This window comes from Chlamydotis macqueenii, chromosome 1 (assembly GCF_036417535.1).
Source record: "Chlamydotis macqueenii isolate bChlMac1 chromosome 1, bChlMac1.mat, whole genome shotgun sequence".
NCBI classification, from domain to species: domain Eukaryota; kingdom Metazoa; phylum Chordata; class Aves; order Otidiformes; family Otididae; genus Chlamydotis; species Chlamydotis macqueenii.
Window position 1 is genome coordinate 133,635,486 of NC_141556.1, and position 16,341 is coordinate 133,651,826.

General features: G+C 40.5%; 1 protein-coding gene across 1 annotated transcript in view; it reads right to left on the reverse strand.

Annotated features, from left to right (window-relative positions):
* REPS2 (RALBP1 associated Eps domain containing 2) overlaps positions 1 to 16,341 on the reverse strand; it is a 102,434-nt gene that overhangs the window by 35,372 nt on the left and 50,721 nt on the right. Inside the window, exons 10-13 of the mRNA XM_086753861.1 lie at positions 11,387 to 11,456; positions 9,235 to 9,300; positions 3,606 to 3,648; positions 1,023 to 1,159 (exon numbers count right to left, since the gene is read on the reverse strand). Of these exons, the coding sequence (XP_086609987.1) occupies positions 1,023 to 1,159; positions 3,606 to 3,648; positions 9,235 to 9,300; positions 11,387 to 11,456 (316 nt within the window). The remainder of the gene's footprint in view (positions 1 to 1,022; positions 1,160 to 3,605; positions 3,649 to 9,234; positions 9,301 to 11,386; positions 11,457 to 16,341) is intronic.

Below are 16,341 nucleotides of genomic sequence, written 5' to 3' on the forward strand. Positions count from 1 at the left end.
AAAAATCAGGAATTGCTTCTCTGTGTAAGGCAGAAAAAAAAAAAAAATAGTTTATTCCTATTGCGTTTCAGGGTTCAGCACACATAGCAGGACTCTTGAATTCAGTCTGCTGTTTGCACAGAAAAAGAGCCCCATATAGCAAGAGGTGAAACTCTTTGCTTTATACTCCAACAACCACATTAGAGAGCCCAGTTAAAACATTCCTTGACACAAACCCTGGCTTTCTTCTGAAGCATAAACATGACCATGTTTAACTTAGTCCTTGAATCAGATTATTGGTGTGCACCGCATACAGCTCTGGTCTGGTTCAAGGGCACCGCTAAAGCACAGCGGTGCTGGGTGACTGCTGCCCTGAACACACAGCTCCTCTTTTCCACCACTCACCGTGTAAGTCAAAAGGATTGCTCAAACGCTAATGTGCTGGAGAGCCGTTTTCTTTCAGTTCACTCCAGCTACTATTCTATATTTTCTTTCCCTCCCCTCAACACGCACTCATGTCAAAAGAAATTACCCTGTTTGTTTTGTTTTTTTTTTTTTTCCACTCAAAGAATGGTTTCTGGTTGCCCCTAAGCATATGGAAGACTTTAACATCAAAAATGTTTGCACACAAGAAATGTCACTTTCTCCCAGTTTAAACATTAAGGGTTTTCTTCCTGCTTCTGAACTACAAAAAATAAATAGTAACAAAAATCAAATATATTGTAGTTACTGACAAGAATTGTTTAAACAGCCTGACTAGTTATAAACAGTCAGTGATCACAGGCTACCATATGTTAAGCTTCCCATTATCATGCCAGAAAACATCATAATCATCTTAATTATAGCAACAGTGATTTTTTTTTTTCCCCCTCAGTGGTAACGTAACACAAGAAAGTGCAACTTCTTCTGTTCTGTAGTGTGTTACTGTCCATAACAAAGGCAAGCCTATGCAGATATTGTCAAGCGTTTGTGCAAACAGATCAAGTTGCCAAGTATGCAGCTAACATAAATGGTCTCAAAAGGGGGAAAGAAAGAAACCTTACCTTGTGTGTTTTGTTGAAATATTTTGTTCAGATCCAAAGAGGAAGCTCTGGAATGTGATTTTTGTGGCCTTGGAGGTGGAGTAGGGGGCTCTTCTCCCTTTTTCATGGCATCTTCTATCGATGTGCTAGAATAAGACCTGAGGAAGAACAGGGGGAAGAAAAAAGCAGAAAATATTTCATTTCAGAAATTAATTTCAAACAACTACAGTGAATAGTATCTAAAAATACACTGACCAGAACTCAGGTTGGCGGTGGAAATTGCCTAATGACTAAAAGTTCCCCCTTATAACAAGATAGATTTATTCGGCAACAGAGGGACTTACACATCTGGGGAAAGGAATAGGTCATGCTTACAGGGCTAGTATTTTTTAAGGCCTTTTATATCACAGTTTCAGGCTGTCTTGCATAACTAACTGTCAACAGGATAATTGCAGCAATGACTTTGAATAGACTTGAGTAAAAAAAAAAAAAAAATACTTCCCGCTTACAGATTCTGTTGCCTTTTCCAACTGCAAGTGTAGCGTTTACATAGGTACAGCTTCCACCTACCTCTTGCAAGTACAAATTTTGTAATTTATAATATGCTGTCAGAACAATTTTTTTCATAGCAAACAGTCACTAAATTCTACAAAAACCCCAAAAATTTAATGGCTCCAAAGTGAACACTAGCCGAACACATGCCTCAGTACATCTTTCTAAGCTCTTCCACAGCCCGTTAATCCCAACGCAGTGCATTTGCTGAAAATTTTGATTTTGCTGAATAGCGTCCAATATTTTTCAGCTGTTATAGTCACCAGTTTTTCCACAAGAGCGAGAGCTTTATTCAAAATGAGCATTGACAATGTGAGATGTTACACTTACTGTAACACATTATGCATGACAGGCAAGACCAAAAACACATTCGAGTAGAACAGAAATAACTCCCACTAATGGGAAACGGATCCTTTTTTTGCCAAACAGGCTGTTGTTAGAAAACAGCTCTTTAGTGGGACAGACATTTGGCAACGCTGATCCTATGTTTCTGATGTAAACTTTAATAAACACAGGAGTGAAAGCCGTAATGGCTTCAAAATTTACGTGCGACACAAAAACTTCTGCTGATGCTGAATTTTTTTGTCTTAGTAGAGTTTTGAATTCCATACCCTTACCATATCAGACCTAACCCAGCCCCCCTGAAAGAAATGGGAAAGCTTTGAATCAGGATCTTAAGGTTTTGTACTTATATTTTCCATATTATGCAGTGTATATTTTACTTGCATTGAAATTGTACAACCTAAAAGTTTGAGATTTTTGTTTTAAAGATGGAGTAAAATAGCAGCTACCAGGCAAAAAAAAAAATGCCTGCCCCAGCAGTGCCAACACAGAGCCCTGTGACAGTGAATTGTTGCTTGCAGCAGGCAGACCTGGCACCTAAAAGTCAGTAGCCAAGAATCTGCACAGCTTAGGCTAGAAAGCCAGGCTCCAGAGCTGAGAGTTGTAACAGACTTGAATCACAGCCTCTGGTGATCAGGCACACGTGAAGACAGAGACCCTCGAGGTTACAGAGCCCTCCAGGTTATGCAGCAGAAATGCAGCAGAAGGTCTGAGTTCAAGAAGGTGCTCAGGAATCTTTAGTCTCAACTTCTGCATTGAAGCAGTGACACAGCTATCTCATTCAAATGACCTTTTTCAAACTTGTTTAAGCATTTGCTATTTTATGCATTTTTGCACAAAATACTTTTCACACATTTTCAGTATTTGTATTTTATGATTCAGTAACACAGCAAGAAATTTTAAAACAGTATGAAAACTAAAAAGCTTCGACTAGCAGCAGAAAAAAGGCACACAAGGCAGTTCAGCCTTCCTGAATGTATGTCCTAAGAATATAAGATTTCCATCTTCATTCACCATGCTCATAGCTGATCCTCTCTTATTAGCAGACCTTCGACAAGCTCGTAAGGAGGGAGCTCCTGATTATGCTCTCAGTACCCAAGAGAAATGAAGCCCTCTAACTAGCTCTAAAAAAGCAAAAAAAAAAAAGTTCAAAGGTGAATGCATGATGGCTATACAACAGAATGATGAACAGTCAAAACCAAACATATCATCCATTTATACACAATATTTTCTGGCACAGGTCTCCTTTTTCTTTCAAATATCCAAATTCAGCCCTTCCATCACACACCAACCAGTCGTAGTCAAGTACAGGCCAATGAAAGGATTCACTCACCCACATCTGAGAGCTGAGCTACTATTGCTCTTTCTGTAAGAACGTGCAACGTCTTCCCCCATCTGCAAGCACTACGCAGGTTATAACAGTGCAAAATTGCTGGGCTGGAGGCACCCTGACAAGGCGGCGGGGCTGGGCAGACAGGCTAGAGTCCCAGCACCTTACAACCAGAGAGCACAGGGCCCCAGGGCACTGCTTATGTAGGGTCTGTAGCTTCCACATTCCTCCTGGTAAATCTGTCTGATCTGAGCTGTACTTCCAGCACAATAACAATTAATTTTTTTTTTTTTTTAACAAATGGAACACCGCTTCTTATGCCTTGCGTCTAACACCAGAGGAATGTACGTCTTCTCCTGAAATGGAAATGAAAGCAGTACCTGGATCGTGGTCTGGCTTTAAGTGCATTAGATTCCTGAGCAGCTGGAACAGAAAAGAAAAAAAAGAATCACTAAACCATCATATTTTAAATAAATGTCTTTAACTGCAGAATCAGTGTTGATTAAAAATGTAAGCATTGCAAATGTGGATGTGAGATTGTACTCACATGAGCAATGGGGATTGATTTTCACTTCTTCTTCCCCTTTGTTTTTCTAGTGTATGAATATCCTAAGAATTCAAAAGCCCACATGTAGTCAGAGCTTCACCTTTTAATTTGGTTAGTGGAACGAAGGAAAAGCAATAGGTCAGATAGCTCTGATCTGTACTCCTGGATGTACTAGTTGTGACAAAGCAACATATGGAATAGCATAGACTTTCCACAGCAAACACCTTGCTCCTAGTCCAGATATCTATTAGTTGTCCTGCTTCCCAAAAGTTTACGTCCTTCCTAAATACTTTAGCTAATTAATATAAACATATATCTTCTTATCACCCATAAAAAAAAATTAAAGCATCAAGTTGAGACTCCTTTGACATTAGGAAGGAAAGATATTTGAAGGTAGAAAGCGTTACAGGCTAAGTGTTGATCAAACACATTTCTATCAATGTAACAATCAGCTACTTTTATTTGGATAATTCCAAATATCCTGCCACATGCAGGTTTTGTGTGATATGAAAACAACAGTGCTGACTTCTCTTCTCTGGGTAATTGCTCAAGGCTGTTCCTTGGTTTATATATAGTCTTTTTGTGACTTTTTTATTACTCTCCTTACTAGCATCAGATAATTTTGAGAAAAACTTATCTGTGTGATTGCTTTCAAATTCAGCCCACTGAGATATCCTCAAGGTATTACAGCAGCATCAATGACGCCAATGCACACACAAAATGAATCCTTGTACCTTTCCCACAATTCTGCTAATCAAGGTACAATACTTAAAAGTAAGTAGGTTGGGGAAGGAAAAAAAAAAAATTCTCAGAGTTTCTAGCTTCCTTCAGATCTCTGCCTACTTCCAAGTCAAGACATTTATCACCAGCTACTACAGGGCACTATCTGAGAACACGACAGATCCTCCAAAACAGAGCAGGAGCTCTCTCTGGTAGCAGCTGGCCCATACTGACTTTTAATGGCTTGCACTGTACTACTGCACAGACCCTCCATAGGAGGCTTCAGGCTCACAGAAGACAAGCAGCAGCATATGGCCCATATATAGCAACACACAGTTTCCTCATAAAGGAAACTGCTTCTAGGGTCACGCAGTGCTAGTTGGTGCTTTGGACGGAATAAACCCAAATGCAGCTGGCAGTGACACAAACAACCACTTACAAACCAAGTAATAATCTAATCTACCAATCTGGTAGATTATTGTCACCACCAAATTGGCTTATAGTAATTTGTGATTCCTGTGCAACAAACTCCTCCTAGCAACTAAAGGAGGGAGAGCGAATCATTACTAAAATACACAGTGGTGATAATCCTCCACTCTCTGTATCAAACTCCCAGAGAATACAACTTTAGACACTGCTTCCCTACAGCCACATGACCCAATTTTTCCAATGCTGAAATTACTGATTATTAAATTACATGCATGATTATTAAATATATGCCATGTAGAAACAGGAAGTAGAAATCCTTTCCAAGCTAAGCCATGTTTAAGAACCTTCACATCTTCCCTCTTTTATGGAGACTGCAATTCTGTTCATACTTCTTTTAGAAAGACTTTCGTGTAAAAATCTGCAGGTAAAACTGACATTCAAACTCTCTGAGGACATCTTGTTGAAGTAAACAGGAAAGCACACAAGGAAGACAGAATCCTGAAACGACTACTAATAAAAAAATGATAGCAATAGAACGCTACTGCCAAGGATTTTCTTTTAAGCTTTTGAAAAAACAGGAAATTCAAGGTGACAATTACACAATACCCAGACTTAGCTTCACCTTTCAAAGAAGTAGTATACTATAAAAAAAAAAATTAAAAAAATATCAAGTAGGTAGTTCATTATTAGGACATACAAATAATTGTGGCAGGATTTCCGTAAAATGTGCAGTCATTTTGGTACGCTCAGTCTGCCCGTACTTTGTGCATGAGGTGCAGGTTTAAACACATACAGGACATAATCCTTCAAGACCACACAAAGCTATTTATGCAATTTATGAGATTTCCATATTTCTATTGCTAGAAGAAAACAAACCTAACTTACATGAAACTGATAAGAAAATTAAAGCTACTGAGTAAATTAATTACATTTATTATTTAAAAGTGTACGATTCCTGGAGCAGTAGAGCCTGATGAACTGAACAGCTTGGTCTGCACTAACTGAACTCATACATGATCATGAACTCTTATGTATTCATTCACAGGAGAGGCTGAAGGTTTCCATTTTGGGTGTTTAACCGCTTCCACACTCCTCTCCCAATACAACTTCATTTTAACATTCCAAAGGATGCCGATTCAGTAACATTTGGCTGTACCTTATACTCAGCTAGTGCCTCCTTGCTTTACAGGCTGAAGATCAGGTGGAAAATTGTACCATAAAAGGTGCAAGTATGCCACATGGCTAAAGAAAAAGAAACAAAGAATCTCCCACTAGTCTGAATCTCCCCCACTGATTCATCTCTTCATGGTAGCCTAGGCAGAAATGAACAATTTAAAGGCTCACAAATTTGCCCCTTAATCCTTTAGAAGTCTAAGGCCAGCAATGATCTTGCACTTAGGAACCTCAATAAACTGGACAGATATTAGGAGATGGTAAACATATAGAGTTTTTACTGATTTCAAATTTCTAGTCCTTCTGTTGGCAAAGAAAACTTTCCCGTAACGAAGCATGGCAGTATTACCTGAATTTACATAAACAGTCCAAATGAATAACCCAAGAAGGATGTAAAATTTCTCCCACTTCATCTCAACTGAGTTTTCATCCTGAAGGTTAATGATTACAATAACCTTTCACAACGGTGACCTATTCTGAAACAACCACTCAATTACTGCGCTGTATCTAGCCCACTGCATAGGTACACATTTTAACTTCTAACATCAATCGTATCATGCAACCCAAGAAAGTGCTCACTCAGACCCTCAACGTGCAGGACAGAGGGTGAAACCCTAACAGTTAGAGGAGTCATGACGATGGAGTGAAACTCTGCCACCATCTCCCTTGGTATACAAACACAGCAATGCTGCTGGAGGTGGACAGCAGCGTTGGGAAGACCTCCCTGACTAGGAGATGAAAGAAGTCAGTGGCAAAGGAGATGTGCAGGTAACAGTAGGGTTTTTTTTTCTTCGGTGTACCAAAGATGGAATTGCTGAACTGAAAATAAAACTCCTCGGGACGCTCCTGGGCAAAACCAGGGAGGAGGAAAATGGTCTTGCAACCATCCTCCTCTCCTCCTGAGAGGGAAGCGTAAGAGTGTGTGTGTGTGAAGGAAAAGCAGCAATCATTTGAGAACAGGAGCTGAAGATAGGAAATCTGGCAGCTGCCAAGTGTTTGGGAAGAAGCCAGGAAAAAAAACAGTTGGGAAATGAAGCATGCAGCTGTTGAGCAGCCATGAATAAATCAAGCTATAAGACAAAACTGCTAGGACAGACATGTGGGGTCAGTTTCCTTTATCAAGGATATCTTCACAAGTGAAAACATTTATGCAAGAGAAAAAGAAAGCAAGTCCAGATTTTAGCTTGACTGGGACCAGGGAGGGCTTGCAGACACTCTTACAACTCGAGGAAAGAGATTAACAAAGAAGAAGGCAGAGGATGAACTAAACTGAATGCATGGGAAGTTTCTGGAGCAACTAAGGATTTTTGACATATGCTATTCCAGAAGCAACACTTTCCAGTATGATAGGAACATGGATAATATGTTGGAGTTGTAGAGAGGAAAATCAGGGGTGGTTTCAACAAAGAAACGCCCTCCAAATCAAAAGCTTGCATCAGTGCTGTAAGTGCCACAAGGTCTGTGTTTCCAAAAGACTACCTACCTGTTGTGGTTGTGTTTAGTGAGAGGGGGCCTAAGGTGGCAGCTTCTGTAGAAAACTGCTAAAAGTCACCTCCCTTTGTTCAGTGGACTCGGCCAGGCCTAGGGCGGACCTGCTGCTGGCCAAGGCCGAGCCGATTGGTAGCAGAATGTTCCGTAATAACGCCTCTGCGATAACATATTTAAGAAGGGGAAAACAGGAGGAGAGGAAAAAAAAAAAAAAAAAATCAAAAAAAAAGAGAAGAGAAGATGTGAAGCAGCTGAGCGGGGGCAGAGACGCAGAGTGGGAGGTGCAGGCCTCATGGGCCTTGCAGGCCTCACCCTCTGGCCTCCCACCGGGCAGCCGACTGGGCCCAACTCGGCCCGGCCTGGCTGCAAGAAGTGGAGAGGAGATGAGCTGGATGATGTGAAGAGATTCTGAGAGGCGTCTGCCAGCCTGTTGTGAAGAACTTTTCTTGTGAGAGGAACGGCTGCAGATATCAAGGTCAGTGAAGAAGGAGGGGGAGGAGTAATGCGGCTCCTGGCCAAGATTCCCCTGCAGCCCATGGTGACGACCATGGTGGAGCAGGTTGTTCCCCTGCAGCACATGGTGGTCCACGGAGGAGCAGAGATCCACTTGGAGCCCGTGGAGGGCCCCACATCGGGGGAGGTGGATGCGTGAAGGCGGCTGTGGCCCATGGAGGGCCCGCTGGGACAGCCGTTCTGGAGAGACTGCACCCCATGGAAGAGATGACCCACACCGGAGCAGTTTCAGGAAGGACTGTGGCCCATGGGAGGGACCCCACAACGGAGCAGGGGAGAAATGTGAGGAGTTCTTCCCCCAACCATGAAGCAGCGGCATAAAACAACATGTGATGGACTGACTGTAACCCCCATTCCCTCTTCCCCACTGTGCCGCTTGAGGGGGGAAAGTAGTAGAGATAATGTTAAGCCCAGGAAGAGGGAGGGGTGGAGGGAGGTAATCTTGTTCTCTGTCTCATTCTCCTGCTAGTTTTAGAAATAAATGAATAGTTTTCCCCAAGTCGAGTCTGTTTTGCCCGTGACAGTAACTTTAAGGATTTCTCTCTGTCCTTATCTCAAACCTCGAGCCGTTTTCCTTATATCATCTCCCCCTGTTCTCTCGAAGGGTGGGGGGAGTGAGAGAGAGACTGCGTAGTCTGGTCCTGATCGGGGCTCAACTACAACACCACCCTTAAACTCCTTGACAGAAAATATGAAAGCTCAGTTTTTACAAAGAAACGGGCCATTTTAGAATATTTACCGACTAGTTATTCCATATTTGAGAAAAGCTTTTATCAAGAGGTACAATATTTGTGCTCTGGCATCTTGTTTGTTATACATAAAAACAAAATTCAGAATCCTTACAAAATGCCACATTAAAAACATTTCCTACACATGAAGAATGTACATACACTAACAACAAAGGAAAGAAAGCAAGAAAACCTTTTGACAACCTGAAGCACTAATTAAGATTAACTTTGCACTAGTAGCCATTATGAGGTAAAAGCTGATTTCAGCAGTAAAATAGTATGAGATCAAAAGGATCTTAAAAAAAAAAAAATAAATAAATTATCAAATCACACTCATTTTGGCTTACCGTGATATAAAAATATTTGATTGAAATTCTAATGGAAGTAATACGTCGATTTTTTTCTTCTTACCTGTTTTCACAGTCAAGTGCTGAAATTCCTTTGGTATCGTTTTGAGAGCAGTGCTTACTTTAAGAGCTTAACAAACAAACAAAACAATGAGAATTACTTTAAGTATGTGCAGGTAAAACATACAGGTATCAGCACTGAGAAAAAAAGCATCTTAACCAGTATTAGGTAGAACATCTAATAATGCCAAAGGTACTTGAAAAGAAGAGTAGCCAACTACCCTCAGAACACCCAAACACTCAAAAAAGTAACAATTTCTAAGAGCACAAAAGTCAAGAACAGAAAGGCCTATGCTCAAATTGCCAAATAATCTCAAATTTTGAGAACTGAGGGTTTGAGTGCCTAAAACCAAGGCTGACTTCTGTTTCAGAAATGTAGCGCTCTCGCAGAGACAGCAGCCAGCGACACCTGGCAGAGCCTGGACTCATCTCTCCCAGGATACAGACCTGGAAAGTCAGGGCACATGAGAGACCCGCTGCTTCTGGCAACTGAAACCTCACCAGCCTGCTCCAGGGAAAGTCATATGTCACCGAAAGAGCCAAGGTTAGAATTTAGGAAATCTCAGTCTTTGTGCTTATTCCCCATCCACCAATGCCTACACATCCTTTATTAAGGCGTTATTAATGCACTATAGTGTATTTTAATGCAGTGTGATACACTACATTTTAAATGACCACTTGGAATGAAATCCCTCATCTCTATCTGCCTTTATCAAATAAAACATGTGGGAAAAGTCTGGTTCTTCGGATCCAGATGTGTTTACATTATCTTCAATATTTTAACTATATTACAACCCGACAGAGTGGAGTTAATTTACTTATAAAATGTTGAAAACATGGGAAAATTCGCTTCTACAGTCCTGAACTACAGGTTCTTTACTTCTGGGGAGATGTCCTCTTTCAGTCAGGAGAGCGATCTGCTCTTTCATTTGTCAGAATAACAATAAATGGTAGAACAAACACATTTGTTCTTTGGCTGAAAATGTAGGAATCTTGTCATAAATACAGCAAATCTTCAGCCCTGAAGGACTGCATGCACCAAACCCGCTTCCCATCTGACTTAGCATGTCAGCTACAAAAAGCAAAGCACAAAGTCTTCACATAGAGAAGGAAAAAAATTTGCTTAGTAAAAAGTAAATCTTCCCTAGATATTTCAAAGTAATAACCTTCAAGGTTCAAGTCCTGCTCTGGTTCATTATGAATTTTACAACAACACAAACCTTGTCAACAAAACATTAATTTCTTGGAATATGCTGACTTGTCAAAATGTTTAACAAACATCCCTCAACTCTGACAACCTTTCTTTGAACCAGGGACACTTCGAATATGCCAAACTCAGTCACACCTGAGTGTGGAAGGTGACTCAGGAATGCAGACTATCTGGTCTCACAGCTCTGATACAACCTTAACATGCAGACAGCTGGGAGGCCAAGATTTTTTTTTTTAAATTAATGTATAATCCACAGTTCTGAGAATCAAACAACCAAATACCCAAAACTGTTTTGTTTCCACAACTAAGGGATAGCAGATGAGAACCTGAAAGGCTGGGAAAAGGGAATGAATGACTGTGTGATGATCCACTGCCAATTCTGAAAGCCCTGGAAGCTACTGAGTGGAAGAAAGAAAAAGATCACTTCAATTTCATGTGGGCTTCCTGCTCATGGATTTCAAGTGAAATAAATGAATCAAGTACCTTCAATCTGGCTTGTCTAAAACTTTTATTTTGCAAGAAAATATAGGGATTTTTTAAAAACAGGAATAAAAACTGATTTTGAAACGTTGCTATTTCCTGAAAAAAAAAAAAAAAAAAGGAAATCCAAAATTTGGCACAATGTAGCCTTTACTCTTACAGAATTCCTGATAACAACTAAAACTTATTAAAATAAGAAGTGCAACATTAATTGCCTTAGGACTAGACATATTTTAGAAGATGCATTTCGTATCATTCACATACAATAGAACCAGTTTCAGAGCAAACCCATCCATTTATTTGTCTCAGCTCTGTCAGTGAGTTGTCTCTTTAAATCTACAGCAACACTTAGCCAGCTTGGAAATTAAACATACCACTGCTTTTGTCAGCAAATATATGATATTACTAAAAATACAAAGAATTTAACCCGTGACAGGAAAAAACAACAAGTTATTTATTTGAATACCTTGTTTGTCATCTTTCTTTCCATCTTGTAACAAGGCAGAGTTATCAGGTACCTCTTCAGCTGATGTCTTCTTAAAGAAAGAAGATTTATTTATTAGACTGATCGGTATAGCTCACATTTCCACAGTCAAATATTTAAGAACACTGATCAACACAAATAAAGGCGACATTCTCTCTGGCACCATGACTTGCTTTCTCAGATAAAGCAGCATAGAGGACCTACAGAAAGACAATACAACTCTGCTTTTCAAGACACAGCAGTTCCACACCTGAAATTAGTTAGTGAAGCACTTCAACAGCAAATCACAGGGAGCTAAGGACTATATGCAAGGAGAGACCTCTCACAACAGAGCAATGTCGTTCTGTGTTTTCTTTTCTCTTTTCGTGCAACACCTGTGTTCGGTTTTTCCTCAAAAACCTTCTCTAGCCCCTTCACAACAGTTAAGAGTCTCCATTGGAACAGTCTTTCTAGCCAAAACTCCAGCCGTACCGCAGCGCTCAGCAGTTCTGCATTTAAAGTGTTCCGACTGAGGTGGCTAATCCTTGAACTTCCCTTTTGTTTCAACGTGCAGTCATTGAGATGGGAAAACAAATTTCATCAGCATGTCTGTTGGAGGCCTATTCAGGCCGCTGATGGAAAAACAGGGAACTTCTCCCCAGTCTTATTCCTTAACTTTCCTTTATTTCAGTAGCAGCTTATAGGCATTTGTTGTTCTTGAAACTTCAGCTGCATAGCTCACAAGGAGGAACCAGGAACAAATTCTACCTCCATTATCTGTCAGAACAAGGATATACTCTGCAGCCAAAACGACACTAAAGTAAATGCCAGAAACCCCAAGCTTCTCTAAATAAGTGATGCTGTTTTTTTCCCAGGGAGCATGGAAGAGGTTGGACCTAAAAATGTCCTGAAATCCATTGGGCCTAAAAAAAAATGAATTCAAAACCATAGATTTTATAGACAAAAAAAAAACCAAAACAAAACCAAAACCCCAAAATCTCAGTATTTCAAGAAGGCCAAGTCCAGAGTAAAGGGCTGAGATCTGTTCTCTAAAGTTGCACGTGGGATTCCCTAGTGCTTCTGAGGAAGCAACACAGCAAAAACACAGCTTGAGGGCTCTGAAAATGTATAAACAAAACACTTCACATCCATAGCTAGCCTTGACACTCTGAAGTAAAGAGTGTCAGACTAAAGATCTAATTCAGTGCATGCTTGAATCGATGGAATGACTCACAAATTTCAATGAACTGTGAGCATGACATTTCTGAAGGAGTTTAGAGCAACCCCAGCCAGTCATTTTATGTACATAGTGCAAAATCTTGTGTTTTATCTTTAAGCTGTTGGCAGTGACAAAGCTTGTGGAAAAGAGCCAAAGGAATGGAGGGGAAAGAAAAAAAGACCAGAACCAGAGTGGGAGACAAAAACTTGAGGGGGGAAAAAAACAAACAAACAAACAAAAAAAACGGAAGACAAAATCTCCTTGGTTAACAAATAGCAGTCACCCTTGTCATTCTCGAGTATAACATTGGCAGTCTTTGTGTGGGTTTTTTTTGGTGTTTTGTTGTTGTTTTTTGGTTGTTTGGGTTTTTTTTTTTTAAGTTTAACAAAGCCTAGGACTCAGGTGACCTGACTCCTGCCATTATTTTCTTTATGGATTCATTCAAGAACTGTTTGCATAGTACTGCAGTAGTGTAGTTCAGCAGTCACCGTAGAAATGGTCTTCTGAAGTTAAATTAAACAGCCTCAATGGATGGTAGGTGGAAGGAGACAAAGACAGGGAGATAATGCAAAACTGAGTGCACTGATCATATAATATTTTTAATGTAGTGATCAAGTATCTAAACTACATTTCCTCAAGTAGCCAAGCTACAAATTAAATTGCAACAGTGAATTACTGCACTTCCCACAGAGGGAGATTAATTACCAACCTTCCAAATGACACTCATACAGTGTATTAATTCTGAACATAAAAATATCAGTTGAAAAAAAAAATCAAGTCAAAATCATTCTCAAATCAGTTTTGAAAAGTGATTTTGTAGTCCATTAATCTTGGATAACAAAGGACCAAAATAACAAGGCCCTGAAACAAACTAATTGAGAGCTCTGCCCTGCATGTCTAGGAGCCAGACAGTAAGAAAATGGAGCAAAACCAGTCAAACAATTGTGATATAATCAGGTAACACTATGCTTACCCAGCAGGCAATCATGCTACCCATTCTTCTTTGATTACAACCTAGCTTTAAAATAAATAAATAAATCTGATTTGCCCAGAGAGGTGGTGGAAGCCCCATCCCTGGAAACGTTCAAGGCCAGGCTGGATGAGGCTCTGAGCAACCTGATCTAGTCGGGGATGTCCCTGCTCCTTGCAGGGGGGTTGGACTAGATGACCTTTGAAGGTCCCTTCCAACCCTAACCGTTCTATGATTCTAACATCCTGCCACCTTGCAGAACCTAGGAACGGAGCAGAAGATCCAGCTGTTCCCGCAAGAACATCATCTGACTACAAAGGCAGCAGAGTAATCTGCAAGTTATTGTCAGTTACAGTGAGAATGTCTCAAGAAGGAGATAAGGCAGAGGAGATCCGAAAGCTTAACAGCTGAAAATCGAATTAAAAATTAAACATAAAATGGGAAATTTGTTGCTTGGTTGGTTTTTTTACATTTTGGGCTGCATACCCTCTACAGCTATTCCATTATTACTATAATATTCCTACTACTATCACCTCCACTGCAGCAGAAAAATCTAAAAAGCAAAAAAACCATACAATTTAATTCCTCAGGAAATCTCCTCCTAGATTTCTCTTTACTGTGCACTTACACTCAAGGACCACAAAGAAGGAGAGCCTAAACCCCAGACATTTAATAAGGTTCTAAAATTGTATTGGTTAGGTTACTGGAATGACATTTTATTTCTAAGAAGCACAAGATGATTCTGAAAGCAAGATTTCTGAGCTTTCTGCAACATATAAAAGAACGTTCTAATCTCACAGTCCCAAAGGAGGCAAACTTCCTCACAACTCTGCAGTAATCAAAGACCACTTTGCATATCTGGGTAATGACATGTGAAACAAGTATCCTAAGAAAAACAAGGGCTCCCTAGAACACAGAAATAACAGAGTATATCTTGAACTCAAGAAGTTACATGAACTGAAGCTTTTAAATTATGTGTGTAAAATATACATAATTATATATTTATTTATATTTTAAATATACTTTAATTATATATTCTAGCCATATCTTTTAAAAAATATGGATCTGTATTTACATATGCACATGAAAATGCAAGTGAAAGAGAGAAGCTGACACTCAGGGGTCTTGCCTACCAAGAAAAAAGCATCCAAACAGGGATGTGACAGTTTTTAAGTAGAAGACAAATAATTCTCTCTAAAAATGAATATCTTAAGCTGATGCAGTGACTTACCACACTCAGTTGACTCTTATGGCGGTCTGGATATGGAGTATGGATATATGTGCATACACATGCTGACATCAGTGAATGAGTTTTCAATGCAAACCGCCTTGAATTTTGCCTCTTATGCTTCTTTAAATTGCAAACCAATACACACACACACACACATATATATACACAGACTAATAAGGCAGACTCTCAAGGGACCGTTGAGCTTTGCCACACGACCGCACAGTGAAGAAGTGCTAGCGCTGTGTGGCCTGTGGCGCAATCTCACAGTCTCCTGCAAAACACCCTCCCAAAATAAGGCCATATGCAAGGCACAAGGCCATTCTGCGATGGTAAAAGACCTGCCTGTGCTGCCAATGCACCAGCAGCCCACGCTACCAGAACAGCAGCACTGCTTTCAAAACCCAGTGTGACTACTGTACTTTGGCCAACCTGCTGTACAAAGAGCAGTACCACCCAGGGAGACCACATGTATTTTAACAGTTCCAGAAGATAAACTGGATGCTCAAAGCACTGGCTCTAGCACTGTCCAAAGTGAACATTGCACGCTGTAGCAGCTTAGGAGAGTCTGCTGGTAGTGCCACTACCAAGCTGCATTTCACGAGGGAACAGCTGGGTTCTGACTCAGGAACTCTCCGGAGTTGCCTTGCTCTGGGGAGTTCCTGGGTCAGAACGCAGCTGCCATAACATACCATGACCTTTTCACTTGGAAGCAGCATCAGAAAGGCCCGTTCTTGTAGTCAGTCTGCCATCTGATTCGCTACCTTAAATCCCACAGGGTATATATTCAGAGTTGCAATATCCAGGCACAACTCAGTGGCCATGGTTAGTTCAGATTTACACAGTCTTTAAAGTTTTCGTTTTTAACCTCAGTGATAAACTCTTCTCCTTAACTTAGTTCTGCTTTCTTCTTGCAACAGTCTTGCATTACAAGGCTAGTATCCATTGTGATATTGCTACAATGGATCTCCATTCTTCCCTCAAAATAATCTTCCCAGCTCCTTACAACTAATACCTAGATTGCTAGATGGTATTTCCTTAGGCTATGAAAAGGCTGGATATTAAAATGGAGACTGAATCACTTAGAATAGGACTATGAATGTCCATACTGTACAAAATTTGGGATAGTTTCAGTCTCCAAAGGAGCAAAGTACAAGGAATCAGGACAAGCCAAGACATTTTTCTCCTCATCATCAAAATTTGAGGAGTGTGGAAACGGAGCAACATAAATGGAAGAAACATGCAAGAGCTACATGGTCAGGAGTGCCTGACTAGAATAAGGCCTGCATCCAAAGCCTGGCATTTGCAACCAATTCAGATGCAGGACAGATTTCACCAGAGCACTGTCCTTGTGCCACAGTGTCCCTCCTGCAGTGTGAGCTCTGCCCCTCATCGCTGGCTGCCAATGCCAGAGGGCCAAATGCAGCCCCGTGGGACACAAACAGCTAAGGTGCATTCCTCTGCAGACTCCAACATCACACAAGGCTGAAGTCCCTCGATGACTACTGCACTCTGTTATGTGGGAACACCTTCTGAAAAAC